The following is a 17207-nucleotide window of genomic DNA, read 5'->3' on the forward strand; positions in this document are numbered from 1 at the left end:
TAGAATTGCAGTGTATGTATAAAGGGTCTTGAAGGTCAAGAGACTAGGGACAGGAACTTGTCTGCCAGTCACTGTTTTGTTTCCTTCAAAGCTCAAGGGGTGATTCCAAGCCATTCCTGCTCTGACCACCAGAGTGCGCACCCGTCCCATCACTGGGAATCCAGTAAACCTCAGGTCCAGGGACCAGCAGGTCCTTTGCCTCAGGCCTCTCATGCCCAGCTCACTTCACACCACTGACATTCATTCATTAATTCTGCATAAGTGTATGAGGTACCACCCAAGACTCCTTGGAGCCTGCAGGCTCATGTTAAAATCCCACAAGCCACACTGGCTGTGTGACCCTGGGCAAATTGCTTGACCTCTCTGGGCAGGTGGCAGAAACTGCCTCCCAGGGTTTTAGGATTAGATGAGGTTTGGAGCACAAATGGGTAGCCAGGGCACCTCCTTAGTCCTCAGTGGGCCCTGCTGCCTGCCCTGAGGTCATCTGCTCCTCACCCATCCCTTCTCCAGCTCAGCCTCATTGTCTTCCTGGTGTGGGCCAACCTGGATCTCACCTCAGGGCCTTTGCCTGGCTATGCCCTCTGCTGGGAATGACCTTCCCACAGTCCCTTCTCTTTCCTTGCTTCTCAGGAGATTGCCCCCATCCCTTCATGGGGGAGTCCTATCCACCAATGCATCCCGTTGCTCAGCACCCTGATCTCGTCCACTACAGCCATCCCCTAATCCAGGACTTAGCAGTGGTGTCTCCCAATATGTGAGGCCGACACCCAACAAACAGTACATGTTCAATAGTCTTGAATAACTGAACATTAATGAGGACCTGCTGGGTGCCAGACTCAGGCAAGGCTCTGGCCATGCAGTGGAAACAAGAACACACGGTTTTCTATGTTCTAAAACTACCAGCTCTGGTCCTGGCTGGGTGGCTCAGTTGGTTGGAGTGTTGTTCCATACACCAAAAGGTTGCGGGCCTGGCCAAGGTGGCACAGTCTGGACCTGGCGTTCACAGACACCTCCTCCCTTCAGGCCTCAGGGTCACCTCCTCAGAGACCCCAAAACCTTTCTGTTCCCAGCATCTTCGTACTGCTGCCTATCTTCACACCTTGTTCACTCCCTTGTTTGTTTCCAGCCTGGCAGGGACTGTGTCACTGTGGCAACACAGTGAACCCAGAGGGTCCACCTGTATTAGCCTATTGCTGCTACAACAAATCACCACCAACTTGTTGACATAAAAAACCCCAAGTCTTTCCCTTCAAGTTCTGGAGGTCAGAAGTCCAACATGGGTTTTGCAGAGCTAAAATCAAGGTATCAGCAGAGCTGCATTCCTTCCAGGAGGCTCCAGGGGAGAATCTGTTTCCAGCTTTTTATAGCTTCTAGAGCCTGCCCACATTCCTTGGCTCTCAGCCCCTTCCTCCATCTTCACAGCCAGCAATGGCAGGTCATGTCCTTCTTATGTAGCATCTCTCTGACCACAGAGGGAAAGGTCTCCACTTTTAAGTATCCTGTGATGACACTGGGCTCATGGGGTAATCCAGGGTTGTCTCCCCATCCGAAGGTCCTTAACCCTATCTGCAAAGTGTCTCTGCTATCAAAGGTGACATCATTACAGGGTCCAGGGATTAGGATCAGACATCTCTGGCAGAATTGGGCTTTCTCTTACTTGTAGCACAAACATCCGTTTACTGTACTTCTGTTCCCACCCCCTTCCTCCCCATGGTTCAACCCAACTCCCAAGTCTCAATTTAAATGTCCTATTCCTCTGAGAAGTCTTCCTTCGTCTCTCCCAGGCTGGGTCTGGTATGGCCTTGGGATGTTCGGCACAGCTCTGATCAAAATCAATCATTACTGCCAGTTTACCTGTGGGGTCTGGGGGAGAGAAGCCTGGAATGGTGAGCAGGGGCTATGGAGAGTCATGGTGGGTGCTTGAGCTGGGAGAAGCCTAGGGCAGCTGGGGTAGGAAGTAGGCTACAGCAGGTGAGGCTGAAGTTGGGTCAAGACAAAGAGGAAGGTACAAATGGAAAAGACTTAAAAGGGGAGGCAGGGGCTCCCCAGAGAGGGCCAGTGACTTGCTTGAGGTCACCCAGCACATGGCCTCTGGGTTGGGGAGACACGTCAGTCTAGGGAGCAGGAGGCCACTAGCAGCTGGCCTCTGTTTGGAATCTACACAGGGCTGACAATGACCTTTTGATTTGAACAACCCAGGCCAGGGTGTCTGAGGTCAGGTCTTGGCCAAGGTCACACTGTCCAGCCAGTGCACACCCTTGGTGAGAACACAGAGTCCTATCCCTGCCCCACTCCCCAACCAAGGGAGAATCCCCTCAGACTGTCAGAGGCCAAGGCCAAGTCAAGACAGCTGGGAATCTTCCCTCAGTGCCTCTAGGCAGTAATGTGACCCTTGGCCACTGGCTAGGGGATATGGGTCAGTCTGAGCGCTAAGGTGAAGGAAAGGGTCTGGGCTTGGCATCTGATGGCAGAAATTCTTGTGCATGCAAAGCAGGGGATGTGCTGTGTGGCCACAGGGACGCTCAATTTTCCCACCAGGGGAGGGGGCAGATGTAGGAACAGGGGGTGATGAAGCAGAGGTGGCCCTGGGAGATACCCAGTTGTTCTCCATTTCTTAAATTTTCCTGAAAGCATTTACCACTCTTTAAAGTTATGTATTAATCTGTTTGCCTATATGATTTATTGGCTATGGCCCCTACAAACCATGAGCTCAGTGATGAAGAAACTGGGTCTGCCTTGGCCACCCTGGTAGCCCAGCACTCCACAACGGTACCTGCCACCAGGAGATGGTCATTAATTATTTCTTAGAAGCACAAATACAGAGGAGCTGCACAGAACCCATGAGCACTTTGAGGGTGTCCTGACAATTTGGGAGGCCCCCAAGGTAGAAGGGATCAGTTCCAAAATAGGAAGAGTATCTGGCTGCACCAAAGCCCCCGTGGACTCACTTCCCAGGTCCACACTGATGTTGCTGTCATAAACTGCAGGATACCCGAGATTCCAGTAAGAACTTAAGACAGTAAGTTCTTGTGGGTGTGGCCCTGACACCTTCTGCAGAAGTCTTGGAGGGGTGCACAGTCTCCCAGGGTGTGAGGGGAAAAGACAAGGCACACAGTAGGCACTTTGGAAGTCTTATGTTATGATTATTGCAGTCAGTGATGTTGTTGGACCGTTTGTGTCCCTAGGTCTCTCTCTGCAGCCCCCAGGTCCACCCCCAAAAACACTTGCTCACACCCAGCTGTGTCCCCCGGCTCCAGCAGCTAGGTGGCTAGGTGGGTGGCCTGGGGTGTGAGCAGCCAGTCTGGGGCTGAAGTCCCCCGGTGTAGGGCCCTGTAGAAATGGGAGGACCACATGTGGACCATGCAAGTGACCACATGCAATCCACAATGTAGTACATGTTCCCCATGAGTAAACCAGTTAGCTCAGCCATAGCCTTATAGCTGAAGACCCCCAAACGCACAGGACAACTCGAACTCACACCCACGGTCACAACTTGGCCCCGTTGCCTCAGCTAGTCAGACTCCAGCTCCCAGGTCGCGGCCACCACCCACCAGCTGCCACCTCGGTGGCCAGGCCCAGCCCCTGCACACATCGCGCACAACTCTGCCTCGTGCCCCGCCATTCACGCGCCCCGCCCCGCCCCGGCCCGGCCCCGCCCGCAGCCCGGGACCTTTATAGGGAGCGCCGGCCGCAGAGCACTGGGAAGTCGGCGCCGCCGCCCTCCCTGCTGCCCGCCCGCACGTCCGAGCCCGACGCGGGGTCACTGCTGCCGCCGCTGTCTGCTGGTCACCATGCGTCCCGGTGCGCCCAGGCCACTGTGGCCACTGCCCTGGGGGGCCCTGGCTTGGGCCGTGGGTTTCGTGGGCTCCGTGGGCTCAGGGGACCCCTCGCCGGGTGAGTGGGGTGGCCGGAAGAGGCGGGTGGGGTGGGCCACCCACGTGGGCCTGCCGGGAATGCGGATGGGGGAATGTTGGGGGTCGCAGCAGAGGTGGCAGCTGGGAGGTGGAGAGTGATGACCAGAGGCCGCTGCAGATTGAATCCTGGAGGGCTTGGGGCTCCCCCTCCCCCAGGCCCAAAGGGCCTGAGGGCAATCAAGAGGTCAGCAGAGCAGATGTGACTCTCACAATTATGATCAATAGTCACAATGACTTACATTTATTGAGCGCTTAGTGTCTACCTCTTACCTCCCTGAATCCATATTACAGCCCAATGGTGTGGGAACTCTTATCATGCCTGTTTTCCAGATGGGGAAACTGAGGCACTGGGTCACACAGTTTGTAAGTGGCAGAGCCAGAATTGGAACCTGGACCATCTGGGTCCTGACACCACAGAGAGGCAGGGCTAAGTGGCTGGTCCCAGGACCTCCAGCAAGGGCCTCAGATCTTCCCTGAGTCTGGCTTAGGCAGACAGGTCATTAGAATGTCCTACCTGCCACTTATTGGGAGACATCAGGCAAGTAACATCCCCACTCTTGGTCTGTTTCCCCTTTTATGAGTACCAGGTGCTGAGTTCCCAGAGCTGGTCCCTGGGAGGCACTCAGTACAGCACCTGGGAACCAGTGAGCTCTGGGATGGGGGCCATGGCTATTCCTACCCCCATTTAAGGGTGAAGAAACTGAGGCCATCTGCCCCCCATACCCAGCAGCCCCACCCAACCCTGCATGGAGGGAAGGGAGAGCAGAGCCCCCTCCCCGAAGGCTGTGTCCCGGGGGAGACAGTGAGCTCATGCAAAGGGAATGTTCCTAAGTTGGAGTGAGTAAGAGGCAGTCCAGGCGATGGGGGGGGGGGGGCATGCCAGGAAAGGGGGCTCTGCATGCCCTCGGATGCTGTTTAGACAGAGGGCAGAGGCAGGAGAGGTGGCTCCAGGGCCTACTGAGCCTGACACATCCAGCTCTGGGTGTTTGATTGGGCAGGATGCCAGGCCTGGGTGGGTAGGGGGGTAGCTGGAGTGTGGGGGGGTGGATAGAGAAGAGCTTCCTGGGATGGTTGGAGGTTGGCTAGGAGTTGGTGGCAGAACAGTTAGGGGGTGGAGTTCAGAGAGGAGGATCTCAAAAAGATCTGTAGCCCCTCCTTCCCAGGTTGAGGGCAGATCATCCTCTTTGTAATTACTGAGTAACAACTGTATGCATCCCCCAGACTGGGAGGTGGGTGAAAGGTCAAGGTCTGGGTGTCAGGAGTGGTACAGGAGGGCACCTCTGGTCCCATAGGAACTGCCCCCCTGGTCCACAGGTGGTGTCTGCTGGCTCCAGCAGGGCAAAGAAGCCACCTGCAGCCTGGTGCTGAAGACCGACGTGAGCCAGGCTGAGTGTTGTGCCTCTGGCAACATCAACACTGCCTGGTCCAACTTCACCCACCCAGGGAACAAGATCAGCCTCCTGGGCTTCTTGGGCCTCGTCCAGTGCCTCCCCTGCAAAGGTGAGACCCCAGGTGTCGGCCACAATCCAGGGTCACTATGGTCGAAGGTAGACCTGCTGGAAGTGAGCTCCCTGTCTCAGGGGTATGCAGGAGGAAGTCAAGGCTGCTGGGAGGAGCAGTTGTGGAGGGGATCCCAGCCTCCCTCAGTTGAAGATTCAGGAAGAAGCTCTGAGGACTCCCCAGCTTGGTTTCCAGCCTGGAGGCCTTTACTTACCCCAAGCCCTCTGCCAGGACAGCCTTTCCCACCTGCACCCCACCTGTGGAAGTACATTTGACTCACAGCTAACTCCTGGGAAAGTAGATTTTCCTGACTGGCCATTCCAGTTTGTGACCCCACAGTGTTCCCAACTGTCCTTATCTGCCCTTAACCCCACAGATTCCAGGGAACTATGGTGGGCCCCCAGCTGCATGTTTAGTAAGTATGTGCCTTCTGGACCATGTTCTGAGAAATGTGCCTCCTCCATCAGACAAGCTCTTCAAGGGCTGAATTAGTAAGTCAAGAGGTACTCTCTGCCCTGGAGAAGGGGTCGGGGGCCCTCCCAGGCCCCTGTGGTCAGGGCTGAACCTGCAGGGACCCAGGAGAGACATGACTTGAAGGAGGTGGGCATTAGAGACAGGGCGTTGGGGGATGATTAGGAGTTTGCCAGCTGTAGAAAGTACGGGGGAGAGAATCAGCAGAGACATGGCCTGGAGTGAGGTCCTGGTGGGTGGGGTCAGGGCAGGGGAGCCAGGAGGAGGCTGGAGCTGAGGGCTGCAGACCTGAAGAAGGCCAAGCTGAGGAGCCTGGTTGGGCTCTGGGATGTGATTAATCCCAGATCAGCCTGGCTGGGTGGTCCTAAACTCACAGCCACGTGCCCTGGCTGACTCTAGAACCCCCTCTGGCTTCTGGGAGGAGAACAGACTTCAAAAAGTGCCTGGCCTGGACATGAGATGGTCCAGGACACACACACACCCATTCTGGCCTTTGGGACAGGAACTTAGCCCCCCACCCCCACTTCTTCCTCTTTCATGAAGCCACACAGGCGAAACATTTCCAGATGTGCATGTGGGCGGGAGGCACCCAGGTGCAGCCCACATGCCCTGGCAGGGGTTACCAATGCGGGGGTGCAGGCCATTCTCTTAGGAGCATCCACTTATTTTATGCTCATCCTATAAGATGGGTTCCCCCATCAGCCCCATTTTATACACAGGGAAACTGAGGCTAGAGTGTAAACTCAGCTCAGAGTCTGCGCTCCAGACCCACCAGCAAAAAAACTGAGCTGGGAGGGGTCCAACCAGGATCTGGCCTGGAGTTATGCTGAGGTGCTCCTGGCTCTCCTCCACTCACAGCAGCGACAGGCCTCAGTTTTCCAAACAGCATGACCTCTTAGGGTGGTTGGGAGGCGGCAAAGAGCCAGGGAGGGCCTGAGAGACAGGAGCAGCCATTAGTGGGGTGTGATTTGCGTTTCCGAAGTCGGGGCCTGAGAAGGGGCAGGGACGTGAGAGAGACTGCCCCAGGTCAGACCTGTTTCCCTACCTGAGAAATGGGGCTGCAAGGGGATGGGTAACTCCTAGTTCAGAGGGCTCCGGCGGTGGGAGGCCCACTCCCGAGGAAATGAGCCTCATGCCAGGCGCCGACGCCCCGCCCTCCCTGTAGCCTCCTCTGGGGAGGTTCTGGCAAGCAAAGGGAAAGTACTCAGCCTGGATGGGGTGGAGCCCCCCACCCTACCCCCGGGCTGACGCAGCAGGGCCCCCCGCCGGCCTGCCCAGAAACGCGAGTCAGGGAACAGACGTCAGCGAGAGCAGGCTGAAAGCCCTTCCTATCCACACTGAGCCCGCCTCTGGACACAGCCCCCAGCCCCAGGCGTCTACTCGGGCAGTGACTGAATCTCTCCCACAATGGACCCCCCACCCAGACTCCGAACCAGTATCCTCGCCGTGTGCCCCGACTCCGGACAGCCCCCCACTCCGGCCCGGCCTCTAGTCCTCAAAACACGGGGCGGGGCGCCGTGGGCTCGGAAGACCTCTGACCACCGCCACGAGCCCCAGCCCACCGGCGCGTGTCCTGTGTCCGCAGATTCGTGCGAGGGCGTGGAGTGCGGCCCCGGCAAGGCATGCCGCATGCTGGGGGGCCGCCCGCGCTGCGAGTGCACGCCAGACTGCGCGGAGATCCCAGCGCGCCTGCAGGTCTGCGGCTCAGACGGCGCCACCTACCGTGACGAGTGTGAGCTGCTCGCCGCGCGCTGCCGCGGCCACCCGGACCTGCGCGTCATGTACAGAGGCCGCTGCCGCAGTACGTGGGGGGCGGGGCCTTGCGGGGGCGGGGCCACCGGGCCTGCGCGTCAGTACCCCTGCGGCAGAGCGTGCGGGCGGGACCTGGGGGAGGGGCCGGCCTCCAGTACAAAGTGCCTGGTAGTGGAGGTGTAGTTCCTGAGGATTGGGGCGGGCTTATGGTAGGCGGGGCCGTGGTGGCAAGGTCGTGGGTGGAGTCTAATAAAAGGAGTGTTTATGCTCCTGAGAGATCGTCAGTGGATTGGGTGTTTTGTAGGATCAAGAATAAGGAATAGTCGGGTGGAAGTTTTGAAAGGGGTTCTAGGGCTCACATGGGGAGAGAAGGACGGGAGCGTGACTCAGAGGGCTTGTGGGTACACTGCAGGGGGCGGGGCTTGAGGCTGGACTTGGGCTGTGGGAGGGTCTCTTAGAAGGGGTCGTGACTTCTGGCAAACGCGAAGGAGCGCGTCCTGAGCTCCTGAGCGTGCACTCAGTGTTGTGGGCGGGGTTCGTCTTCCTGACCCGCCCGGGTGCCCCGCCCACAGAGTCCTGCGCCCAAGTGGTGTGCCAGCGGCCACAGTCCTGCGTGGTGGACCAGACAGGCAGCGCCCACTGCGTGATGTGCCGTGCTGCGCCCTGCCCCGCGCCCTCCAGCCGGGGCCAGGAACTCTGCGGTAACAACAACATCACCTACATGTCCTCGTGCCACCTCCGCCAGGCCACCTGTTTCCTGGGCCGTTCCATTGGAGTGCGCCACTCAGGCAGCTGCGCAGGTTTGGGGCGAAGCGGGGAGCAGTGGTGGGCTGTAGCCCCCAGCCCCTCTCTGTACCCCCATTTCTCTGTTCGTCCCTCCCGCTCAGCAGGCACCCCTGAACCATCAGATGCTGAGTCGGAGGAAGAGGAAGAGAACTTCGTGTGACTTACAGGGCAGCCTGGGCCTGGCGTTCACGGCCTCCCACATTTTATTTATTGCCACAGCAAAGCCTAATTTATGTCCCATGGACACTCCCCAGAGCCAGGACCGGACCACTTGGGGGAGCCCTGGACCCTTCCCGGCAACCATTATCTTGAAAGGATTGGGGGAGGAGGACTGGATGCAGTGCTGGTAGGTGGGGCCTCCACCCCAGCCACCCTACTACTGCTCAAGAGGACCTGCCTCTCCTCCCTTGGGGATAACTATTAATTATCGCTTCCACCAAGAGGGCTGGGGATTCTCTGCCAGCAATTAATAAAAAGACACCCTAGCCTTCTAGAACAGAACCAAGGGACGAGGAGGGGTCCACGACGTGGGTGTCATATACATGAGCCTTGGAACATGCTCAGACCCCCAGACAGGCTAAAGAAGCAGTCTCTGTCCCCTACTAGCCCAAGAATTTAGGACTCTCCTTCCCCATTGTCTCCATGTACCCAGTAGGTCCTGTGAAGGCCCTTGAGAAAAGCCCAGCTTATCTCCTGGTGGGGGAGGCACTATCTGTACCTCCTAACACAGGCCTTAGCTCAGAACAGGATACCCTGTCCAGTGGTACCCAATCCACTTAGGATGAGACCTCATGGGGCTCAGGAGCCCCTACTCATCCATCTTCCCAGGTGGGGTATAGATGCCAAAGCCCACTGCACACCTGGCCTCCTGGAGCTATGTGTCTGAGCATCACCCCCAGTGCTTGCTGACCCAGTCACAGGTGAGGTCCAAACTTGGGACCCCTTGGTATCAACAGGCCCACCCTTGCTGAGCCTCTAGGCCCAGTTCCTAAGTGGACCCTCTTTCACCACCAGCTAGTCTCAAGGATCTCCACCCCGCCCAATGCTAGCCTAGGGCCAATTCCCTCCATTTCTGGGCTGTCACTCAATGGCACCTCCCTGTGCCTTTGTGTAGACCAGAGGCTCAGACCAGATATGAGAATTCACATCCTCAAGTTTGGGGTGAGGAGCGCAGGGGCCAGTGTGCTCACTCTCTCCCAGCCCCCAGGAAGTGCCTTAACTATGACACCCAGAAAAGTGTCCTTGAGTAGGTGAGTTTGTCCAAGCCTCCCAATAAGGCAACTTCCCCCACCCTGGGGTTCTGCCTCACCAAAGAAATAAAGATTGTAAAAATCCACCTTAGGGTCAATTCCTGGTCTGCTCCTCTCTCTATAAGCCTCTGTGCTGCCCACTTTGGTAGAGGGTTACTAGCCTGGAGCCTAGGTTGCTGTTAGGGTAGTAAGTGGGGGCTCTGGAAGCGTCCAGGGTACACATGAGCATATGTCCTAGGGGCAGCCACTGTCCATCTCTGGGCCTCAGTGTCCATCTCTGTGCAGTGGGCAGCAGCCAAAGAGGGGGCTGAGACAGGTAGGGTGGTGGTAGAGGTGAGTGGAAGAGAAAGGAGGCCAAGCAAGTGGCTCAGGAAGGAAGTGGCTCATCTGGACCCTTAGCCACCCTGAAGCCAAGAAGAAGCTCAAGGAATGTGGGTAGACCATCATGTCTGGTTGTCAGTTAACATTTTATTCAGTTATTTTGATACTTTTTGTTTGGAATTGTTATCTACCCTCATGCCAAGCTTCCTGGGTTTGGGGGCTCCATGGACCCCCTGCCCCAGCCACAGAATTTTCCAGGCCAGAGCTGTTTACATTTATTGTCATCTCACTCATGTACACAGCACTGCTGTGGTTCAGGCAGCTCCTGTGGGGGTCCCAGTGGTCCTGGGCGAGGGGTTAGGCTGGGGGCCATGCGGTTGCTGCCGAACCACATCCCAGATCCAGGTCACAAAAGTGGACACCTGTGTATATACATCTGGGGTCTTGGGGTCGCCACACCAGAGGCCGGAGAAGGAAACGAGGCCATGGGCCCGGTTCCTGCATACCAGGGGCCCCCCGGAGTCCGCCTGGGATGGAGGGAAAGGTGAGGTCAGGACTTCTCTTTCAGTCTCACTTTGCCTGAAGGAGCTTCTACATGTAAAGTCCATCAGGACCCTTTCCTGCCCTCAAAACCCTTCCATGACCCCCTAGTGCTCTTACAGCAAAGACTAAACCCCTCACTTCAGCCTTCAAGTTCCTAAGTATCCCACCCACCTGTCTGCCCTTCTCTCTCCCTCACTCACCTGGTTCCAGCCACACCAGCCATCCTGGCTGTTCCTGGAGCAAGCAAACTTCATCTAGCCTCTAAGCTTCTGTGTGTCTTTGAGACCTGTTACTGTCCCCTACAGGACACTGCTTGTATAAACATAAAAGTCTGTGGCTGTGCAGTACAGACCTGCACAGCTGTGCATGGCAGCCCTGTGACTATCTTTCTACCTGGCATGCCTTCCCTCAGATCTTTAGGTTCCTTCAAGTCTCAGCTCAAAGGTGCTCTCCTCAGAGAAGCCTTCATGAATATTCACCCTAAAATTCCTGCTTTCTCCCTTCCCCTCACCTCCTGGTCCTAGCACCCTAATTGTCATCTGGAATCAGCTCTACTCCTATGAGGAAGCAGTTCTATGGAGGGAAGAAGATAGAGTGAGGTCCAGAGAAGTGAGGTGACTTCCCTAAGGCCGAACATCTGGAAAGTGGCACAGTCTGGATTTGGACCCAGGCAGTTGGTCTCCAGAACCTGTGTTCTGAACCACTGAACTCTCTTGCCTGAAACAAAAGATCCTCCAGGCTGAGTTTCTCCCTTTGCACCAGGGCCAGGGTTGCCATTGGACCATACAGGGTATTAGGAGCAGGAGCTCTTTCCTCAAGATCTGTTACTGCCCCCTACTGGATACTGTTTATAAATACACAAATCTGTAGCTCTGTGCACTGTACAGCCCACACAGCCATGCATGGTGAGGCCTGTCTCGTCAAAGGTGAGCTGGGACTTAGCTCCCAAGGCTCTGCCCAGCTCTTACCCTTCTCTTTGGGCCTTGGTTTCCCCATATGGTAAGTGGAAGGGATGGCAAATGAGTATCTTACCGAGCAAAAGCCTCGCCGCCGTCGGTCCCCACTGTGGGTGCAGATCATGGCAGGGCTGAGCTGGCCCATCCAGGAGCTGTTACAGACGTCCAGGTCCAGCACACGGACCTCGGCCTCCATCAGCCCAGGTGGCAGCTCCTCAAAGTTGGACACAGAGCCCCAGCCAGCCACCTTGCAACGTGTCCCGGCCCTGAGTGGCCTGGTGCCCCTTTGCGGCAGCCTCAGCAGCCCCACGGCAGGACCCAGGATGGCAGAGCTGTTCAGCTGCAGGGAGAACACTGAGTTTTGGACCACCCAAACCATCACCACTGCTCCTGCCTCAGTTTACCCCTCTGTGACATCTGTTCTCCTGGCCTTATGGAGAGAAAGCAATGGTCATCAGAAAACCCACTGCTCTTGCTACCACTTGCCCCTGTCCATCAGCCCTCACTCACTCAAACTAGGACTGTGTCCGTCCCTCACCTCCTCAGCTGCCCAAAGGGTCTTTCTAACTGGCATCTCCTTCCCTGCTCTAAGCCCTCCCATGGCTCCCCATTGCCCTCAGAATAAAACCTCTTGCCCCTCATTCAGCCCTCCAGTCAGAATGAATTTACTGCCATGTCCTGGGCCCACCCCCAAACTTTTACTCATATTATACCCCTCTCCTGGAGCACCTTTCCTATCCAGCTTTCAGGTCTCAGCTTAGACATCACCTTCTCCAGGAAGCTTTCCAAGACTCCCAGGCTAGGGCAGGTGCCTCCTCTGGGCTCCCATGTGCCCCTGTGAAGGCCAGTTAACCCAGCTGCCACCCTGTTAGACCGAAGGCTATGTCCTCGCTGACCGGCACACAGCTGGCACTCAATCAACAATTTTGGAATGAATGACTTGAGCCCCTAATTTTGGTACACACCCTCTGACCTTGGGCACATCCCTGGCTATCCCCCAACCTCACTTTCCCCATCTGCAGAATGGAATGTGTGAGTCAGAGCAGCGGGTTCCAGGCTTTGTGGTTCCACAAGTGAGTAAAATCCAGGCTTTGGCTGCTGACACTCACTGCCCTCCCTTTTTAAAAAATATGTTTTTATTGATTTCAGAGAGGAAGGGAAAGGGATAGATAGAAACATCAATGATGAGAGAGAATCATCAATCAGCTGCCTCCTGCACACCCCCTACTGGGGATTGAGCCAGAATCCAGGGCATGTGCTCTGACCGGGAATCCAACCATGACCTTCTAACTCATGGGTCAACACTCAACCACTGAGCAACACCAGCTGGGCTCACTGCACCCTTTTTATTTGCCAAGAGAACCTCCCACCACAGACCCTCCTGTTCCCAGGGACCCATTTAGTCATATTATCTCTCCATTTTAACTTTTCACCATACTTGGAGGGCAAGTTTGGGACAGTCTCTCTTTAAAACAGAGGCCATGGGGGTGCCTGGAGTTGAATTTGGGGTGCTTGGGTGGGAGCTGCAGAGAGGTGGTTTGAAAGGATGCACCTCATGGGGGGGGGGGGGCAGAGGGAAATTCACATTTATGGGAGGAGCCACTTCCTGGAAAGAAAACTCCAAGAAGGGCCCGAGTGGCAGGGGATTGAGGTCTTTCATGGCCCTAGTGTCTCATTTGTTCCCCCTATCAGCCTGAACATTTACTACCTGCTGTGTGCTATAAATGGTCATAAACAAGGTAAAAATTCCTGCCCTCAAGTCCAGAGGAGGCAGTGAGCAATGGTAAAGTAGCAAATGTTCAGGTGCTGCTAGCAGGTGACGGCTGTGCTAAACACAAGGAAGATAGAACAGGGAGAAGGGACAGCAGGACAGGGGCAGGTTGCAGGATGAGGGGGTCTTCAGGGGAAGCCTCATGAGAAAGGGACATTTGAGCAAAACCTTAACTTGACTCAGGTGTTTCAGGATCCTTCAGCTATTTTTAAAACATGTCCAGTCATCATAGGAGTGGCAGGGACAGGTCACACTTACATCCCGTGTTCCTCCCTCCTCCCCCTACAAAGCTCACCTGCAGCAGGCAGATGTCATTGGCCTGGGTTGTGGGCTGGTAGTTGGGGTGCCTGATGACAGCTGAGATGCTGAACACCTGCTGGGTGGGCTCTGAGGTGCGAAGGGTGTGGGCCCCCAGCACCACCAGGACTGTCCGGGGGTCTCTGCAGGGGGGAGGGGTATAGTGATTGAGACTGGGGTGAGGGTTGCCTATCACAGGCTTTAGTATTCCCATCTGCAAAACTGCAATCCATTTAATCTTTTTTTTTTAAAACATATCTTTATTGATTTCAGAGAGAGGAAAGGAGGGGGGGAGAGAGAGATAGAAACATCAATGATGAGAGAGTCATTGATCGGCTTCCTAGCCCACAACCCGGGCATGTGCCCTGACCAGGAATCGAACCCCGATCTCCTGGATCCTAGGTCGATTCTCAACCGCTGAGCCACGCCCGGCCGGGCTCCATTTAATCTTGATTCCAGTCCTGCGATAATAATTATATTTGCTACCATTCCCACCCCAATTATAGCATTAACTCTAATCGTTGCAATATTAATTCTAATAATTATTTTAAACTATACTTAGGATGAATAGAATATTTATTATATTTATTATAATTCCCACCTCAATTATAACATTACCTCTGAAGGGGTTCAGATGTGCCCCTTTGGCATGTGGATTATTTTGAGCTGAAGGCCATCAAGACCCTATGGGCTTGCCTGGCCGGACTGGCTCAGCGTTTGAGCATTGGTCTATGATCCAGGAGATCTTGGCTCCATTCCCAGTCAGGGCAAATGCCCTGGTTTCAGGCTCTATCCCCATTATGGGGTGTGCAGGAGGCAGCCGATCAATTACTCATCCTGGATGTTTCTATCTCTCTCTCTCCCTCTCCCTTCCTCTCTCTGAAATCAATAAAGACATTTAAAAAAAAAAAAAAGACCCTATGGGCTCACAAGAAACTGCTGCCTCTTGCTTAACCACCTACATGCATCTAAATTGGAGGCCTGGCCCATAATGAGAGTTATCACCAAAGATAATGTTTTATGGCCTATCTAAAAGGCAGGGCAGGCTACTGAACAACTGCTCTTCTTAGGGTCTTGAGGATGCCTCAGGCACCTGACCTCATCCCTAGCGCAGATGACATATATAATTCATCTGTCCTTTCTGTCCCTGAACCTCTCATGTATGTGGGCTATCCATATGTATGTATTAAATTTGGTTATTTTTCCTTGTTAATCTGTCTCATGTAGATTTAATTATTAGCCCATCTGTAAGAACTTAGAAAGCTGGAGGAAATTTTCTTTTTCCAATAATTTCAATGTTAATCTTATTGATTATTATAAATATATACTTAGATCAAGCACAGCAGTGGTAACATCTACTTACTGTCATGGAGGTCACTCCTTGTGGCCCCCACTTTTTTCCCTTTGTTGTCCCATAAAGCTGGCCCCACTGAGATTCCTCCTCATGCCAGAGCCCCCCGGGGAAGGGGTGGGGTCTGGCCATCCCAACCCTGACGGTGCCTGGAATGTAGCAATGCCCACACCAGTAACACCCCTCACCACCCACCCCACCTGCATTATAGCCAGAGCATCCTGGGGTCCCAAATGGAAGCAGGGAGGAGGAAGAGGGCCCCAGGGTGGGCTCACCTGTCACTGAAGCAGTGGGCAGCTGAGACCACCCAGCGAGCGTGGAGCAGGAAGCCACCGCAATGATGCTGGCCCTCAAAGCTCACTGATGCCATGTAAGGACGGGAGTGCGGGGTCACCTCTCGGCCCCCAATGATTCTAGCCCCCCAGGAGCCTACAGGTGGGGAAGAGAGGCATGTCTGGGTGGGGCAGAAGAAGGGCTAATGGAGGCAGCTCAGGCACTGGATGGGATGGGGTGAAGCAGAGGGAGAAAGTGTCAGAGAAGGACAGAGACAGAGATAGAAAGAATCACGCAGAAGGACACAGAGAATGAGTGATGAGGAGCCCAGAGAAGGCCCTTGAGTGTGCAAGGAAGGGGACCGGACCCCAGAACACCTGGGCCTGGTCAAGATCCCAGCTGGGCCTCTTGCTCCAGTCCCTGCTGAGGCCCCAGAGGGTAACCAGCCAGGGGTTGTGTAGCTGCATCAAGTTGGGGCCTGTGAGGGGGGTATCTCAGGATTTCCTGGTGTGGGTCTGGGTGGGGGTTTTGGGGCACCTTGGGAGTTCCTGGGTGGGGCTCCTATATGGGGACTCCCAGGGGTCCTCACCTGGAGGTCTCATGGACAGCATCAGAGCAGTGGCCACAGTCAGCAATAGGTGGTCCCAGCCCTCTGCCCCAGGCCCCATGGCTAGTGCAGGCTGAAGTCTCCCTTGAGAGCTTTGAGGACCAAGGTTCCCACCCTCACTTAACGGTCCGGAAAGGGGGAACCCGGATGTGGTCTGTGGTTGGAGGCCCCTCCAGGCCCCACCAGTAACGTCCAGATCTGAACCGATAATTCTGGGAAACCAATGATTTGACTGCCTTGGGGTTGTTGATCATAATTGCATGGGAGGTAACAGAGCAGTGGGGGAAACAGGGGACTGCCTGACTAGGCAAACCCTGGCCCCAACAGTCCCTATGACGCTGGAGGTCACTTACCCACTCTGTGCTTCAGTTTACCCAGCATTAGTCCCCAGGTCTTGGTCAGTTCCCCCAGCCACACACCCTTGAGGGGGTTGGTATAATTATCAACTGAAGCTACAGGTGTATGGAACCTCATCTAGTCCTGGAGTGACCCAAGGATGTCAGCATTGTTTCTATCTCCATGTTACTGATGGGGAAACTGAGGCACAGAGCGATTAAGTGCCTTGGCCAAGGTCATACAGAGAGGGAGTAAGGGGGCCAAGGTTGCAGCCTCAGGATAGCTCCTACTGCTTCTCCCAGGGGCCAAGTCTACCCACAGGCAGGCCCATTTCCTTCCCATTTGATGAGCAGTTGTGAAACAGGCAACTGTCCTTCATGGTCCCAACTAACCAAGCTCCCAGAAGCCCTGAGGAATGGGCTGAATGGGAGCCAATATTTCCATTTTCCAATCTGAGGCAGAGAGAGGGGAACTTGGCTTGTTTGGGGCTGCATGAAAGATGGTCTTGACCCCAGAACTCCTGGACTATAGTTCTTGATGGATCTTTCCATGGAGTATTTGGGTGACTTTCCCAGTCAGAGTAGACTCAACAACAACGGTGGTGATGGTGGTGATGATGATGATAGTTCCCTTTACTAAGCATTTACTTTTGTTTTTGATTTGTTTATTTTATTTTTTTTAATATATCTTTATTGATTTCAGAGAGAGGAAGGGAGAGGGAGAGAGAGATAGAAACATCAATGATGAGAGAGTCATCATTGATCAGCTGCCTCCTGCACACCCTCAACTGGGGATCAAGCCTGCAGCCCAGGCATGTGCCTTGACCGGGAATCAAACCTCGATCTCCTGGATCCTAGGTCAATGCTCAACTGCTGAGCCACACCCGGCCAGGCTGTTTTTGATTTGTTGGAGCTCTTTATATATCGAAGAGATTAACTCATGGTCATATTAATTTCTTTTCTGAGAATTCTCAGGTGCAGAAGACACAGCCCCCCTAGGGAGTGATTTTGGGTTCTGCTGATCTGCATGTGGACCAATGCTGAACCAGCCAGAGCTGGGTAGCCCCATCAGGTCCCCAT

General features: G+C 54.9%; 2 protein-coding genes across 2 annotated transcripts; one reads left to right on the top strand and one right to left on the bottom strand.

Moving 5' to 3' along the window:
* The first annotated feature begins 3791 nt into the window (after positions 1–3791).
* FSTL3 (follistatin like 3) lies at positions 3792–9872 on the top strand. Its single transcript, XM_016214872.2, has 4 exons — positions 3792–3894; positions 5229–5414; positions 7471–7686; positions 8210–9872. The coding sequence occupies exons 1-4, from the start codon at positions 3792–3794 to the stop codon at positions 8581–8583; spliced, it is 879 nt and encodes a 292-aa protein (XP_016070358.1). The 3' UTR covers positions 8584–9872.
* A 436-nt stretch (positions 9873–10308) lies between these two features.
* PRSS57 (serine protease 57) lies at positions 10309–16026 on the bottom strand. The gene is made up of 5 exons (XM_016214834.2): positions 15775–16026; positions 15188–15341; positions 13560–13704; positions 11570–11833; positions 10309–10521 (listed from the first exon to the last, which is right to left on the bottom strand). Exons 1-5 carry the CDS (start codon positions 15851–15853, stop codon positions 10309–10311), a joined length of 855 nt encoding a protein of 284 aa, XP_016070320.2. The 5' UTR covers positions 15854–16026.
* Between the last annotated feature and the right edge of the window lie 1181 nt (positions 16027–17207).

Source organism: Miniopterus natalensis, chromosome 4 (genome assembly GCF_054644295.1).
Source record: "Miniopterus natalensis isolate mMinNat1 chromosome 4, mMinNat1.hap1, whole genome shotgun sequence".
NCBI lineage: Eukaryota > Metazoa > Chordata > Mammalia > Chiroptera > Miniopteridae > Miniopterus > Miniopterus natalensis.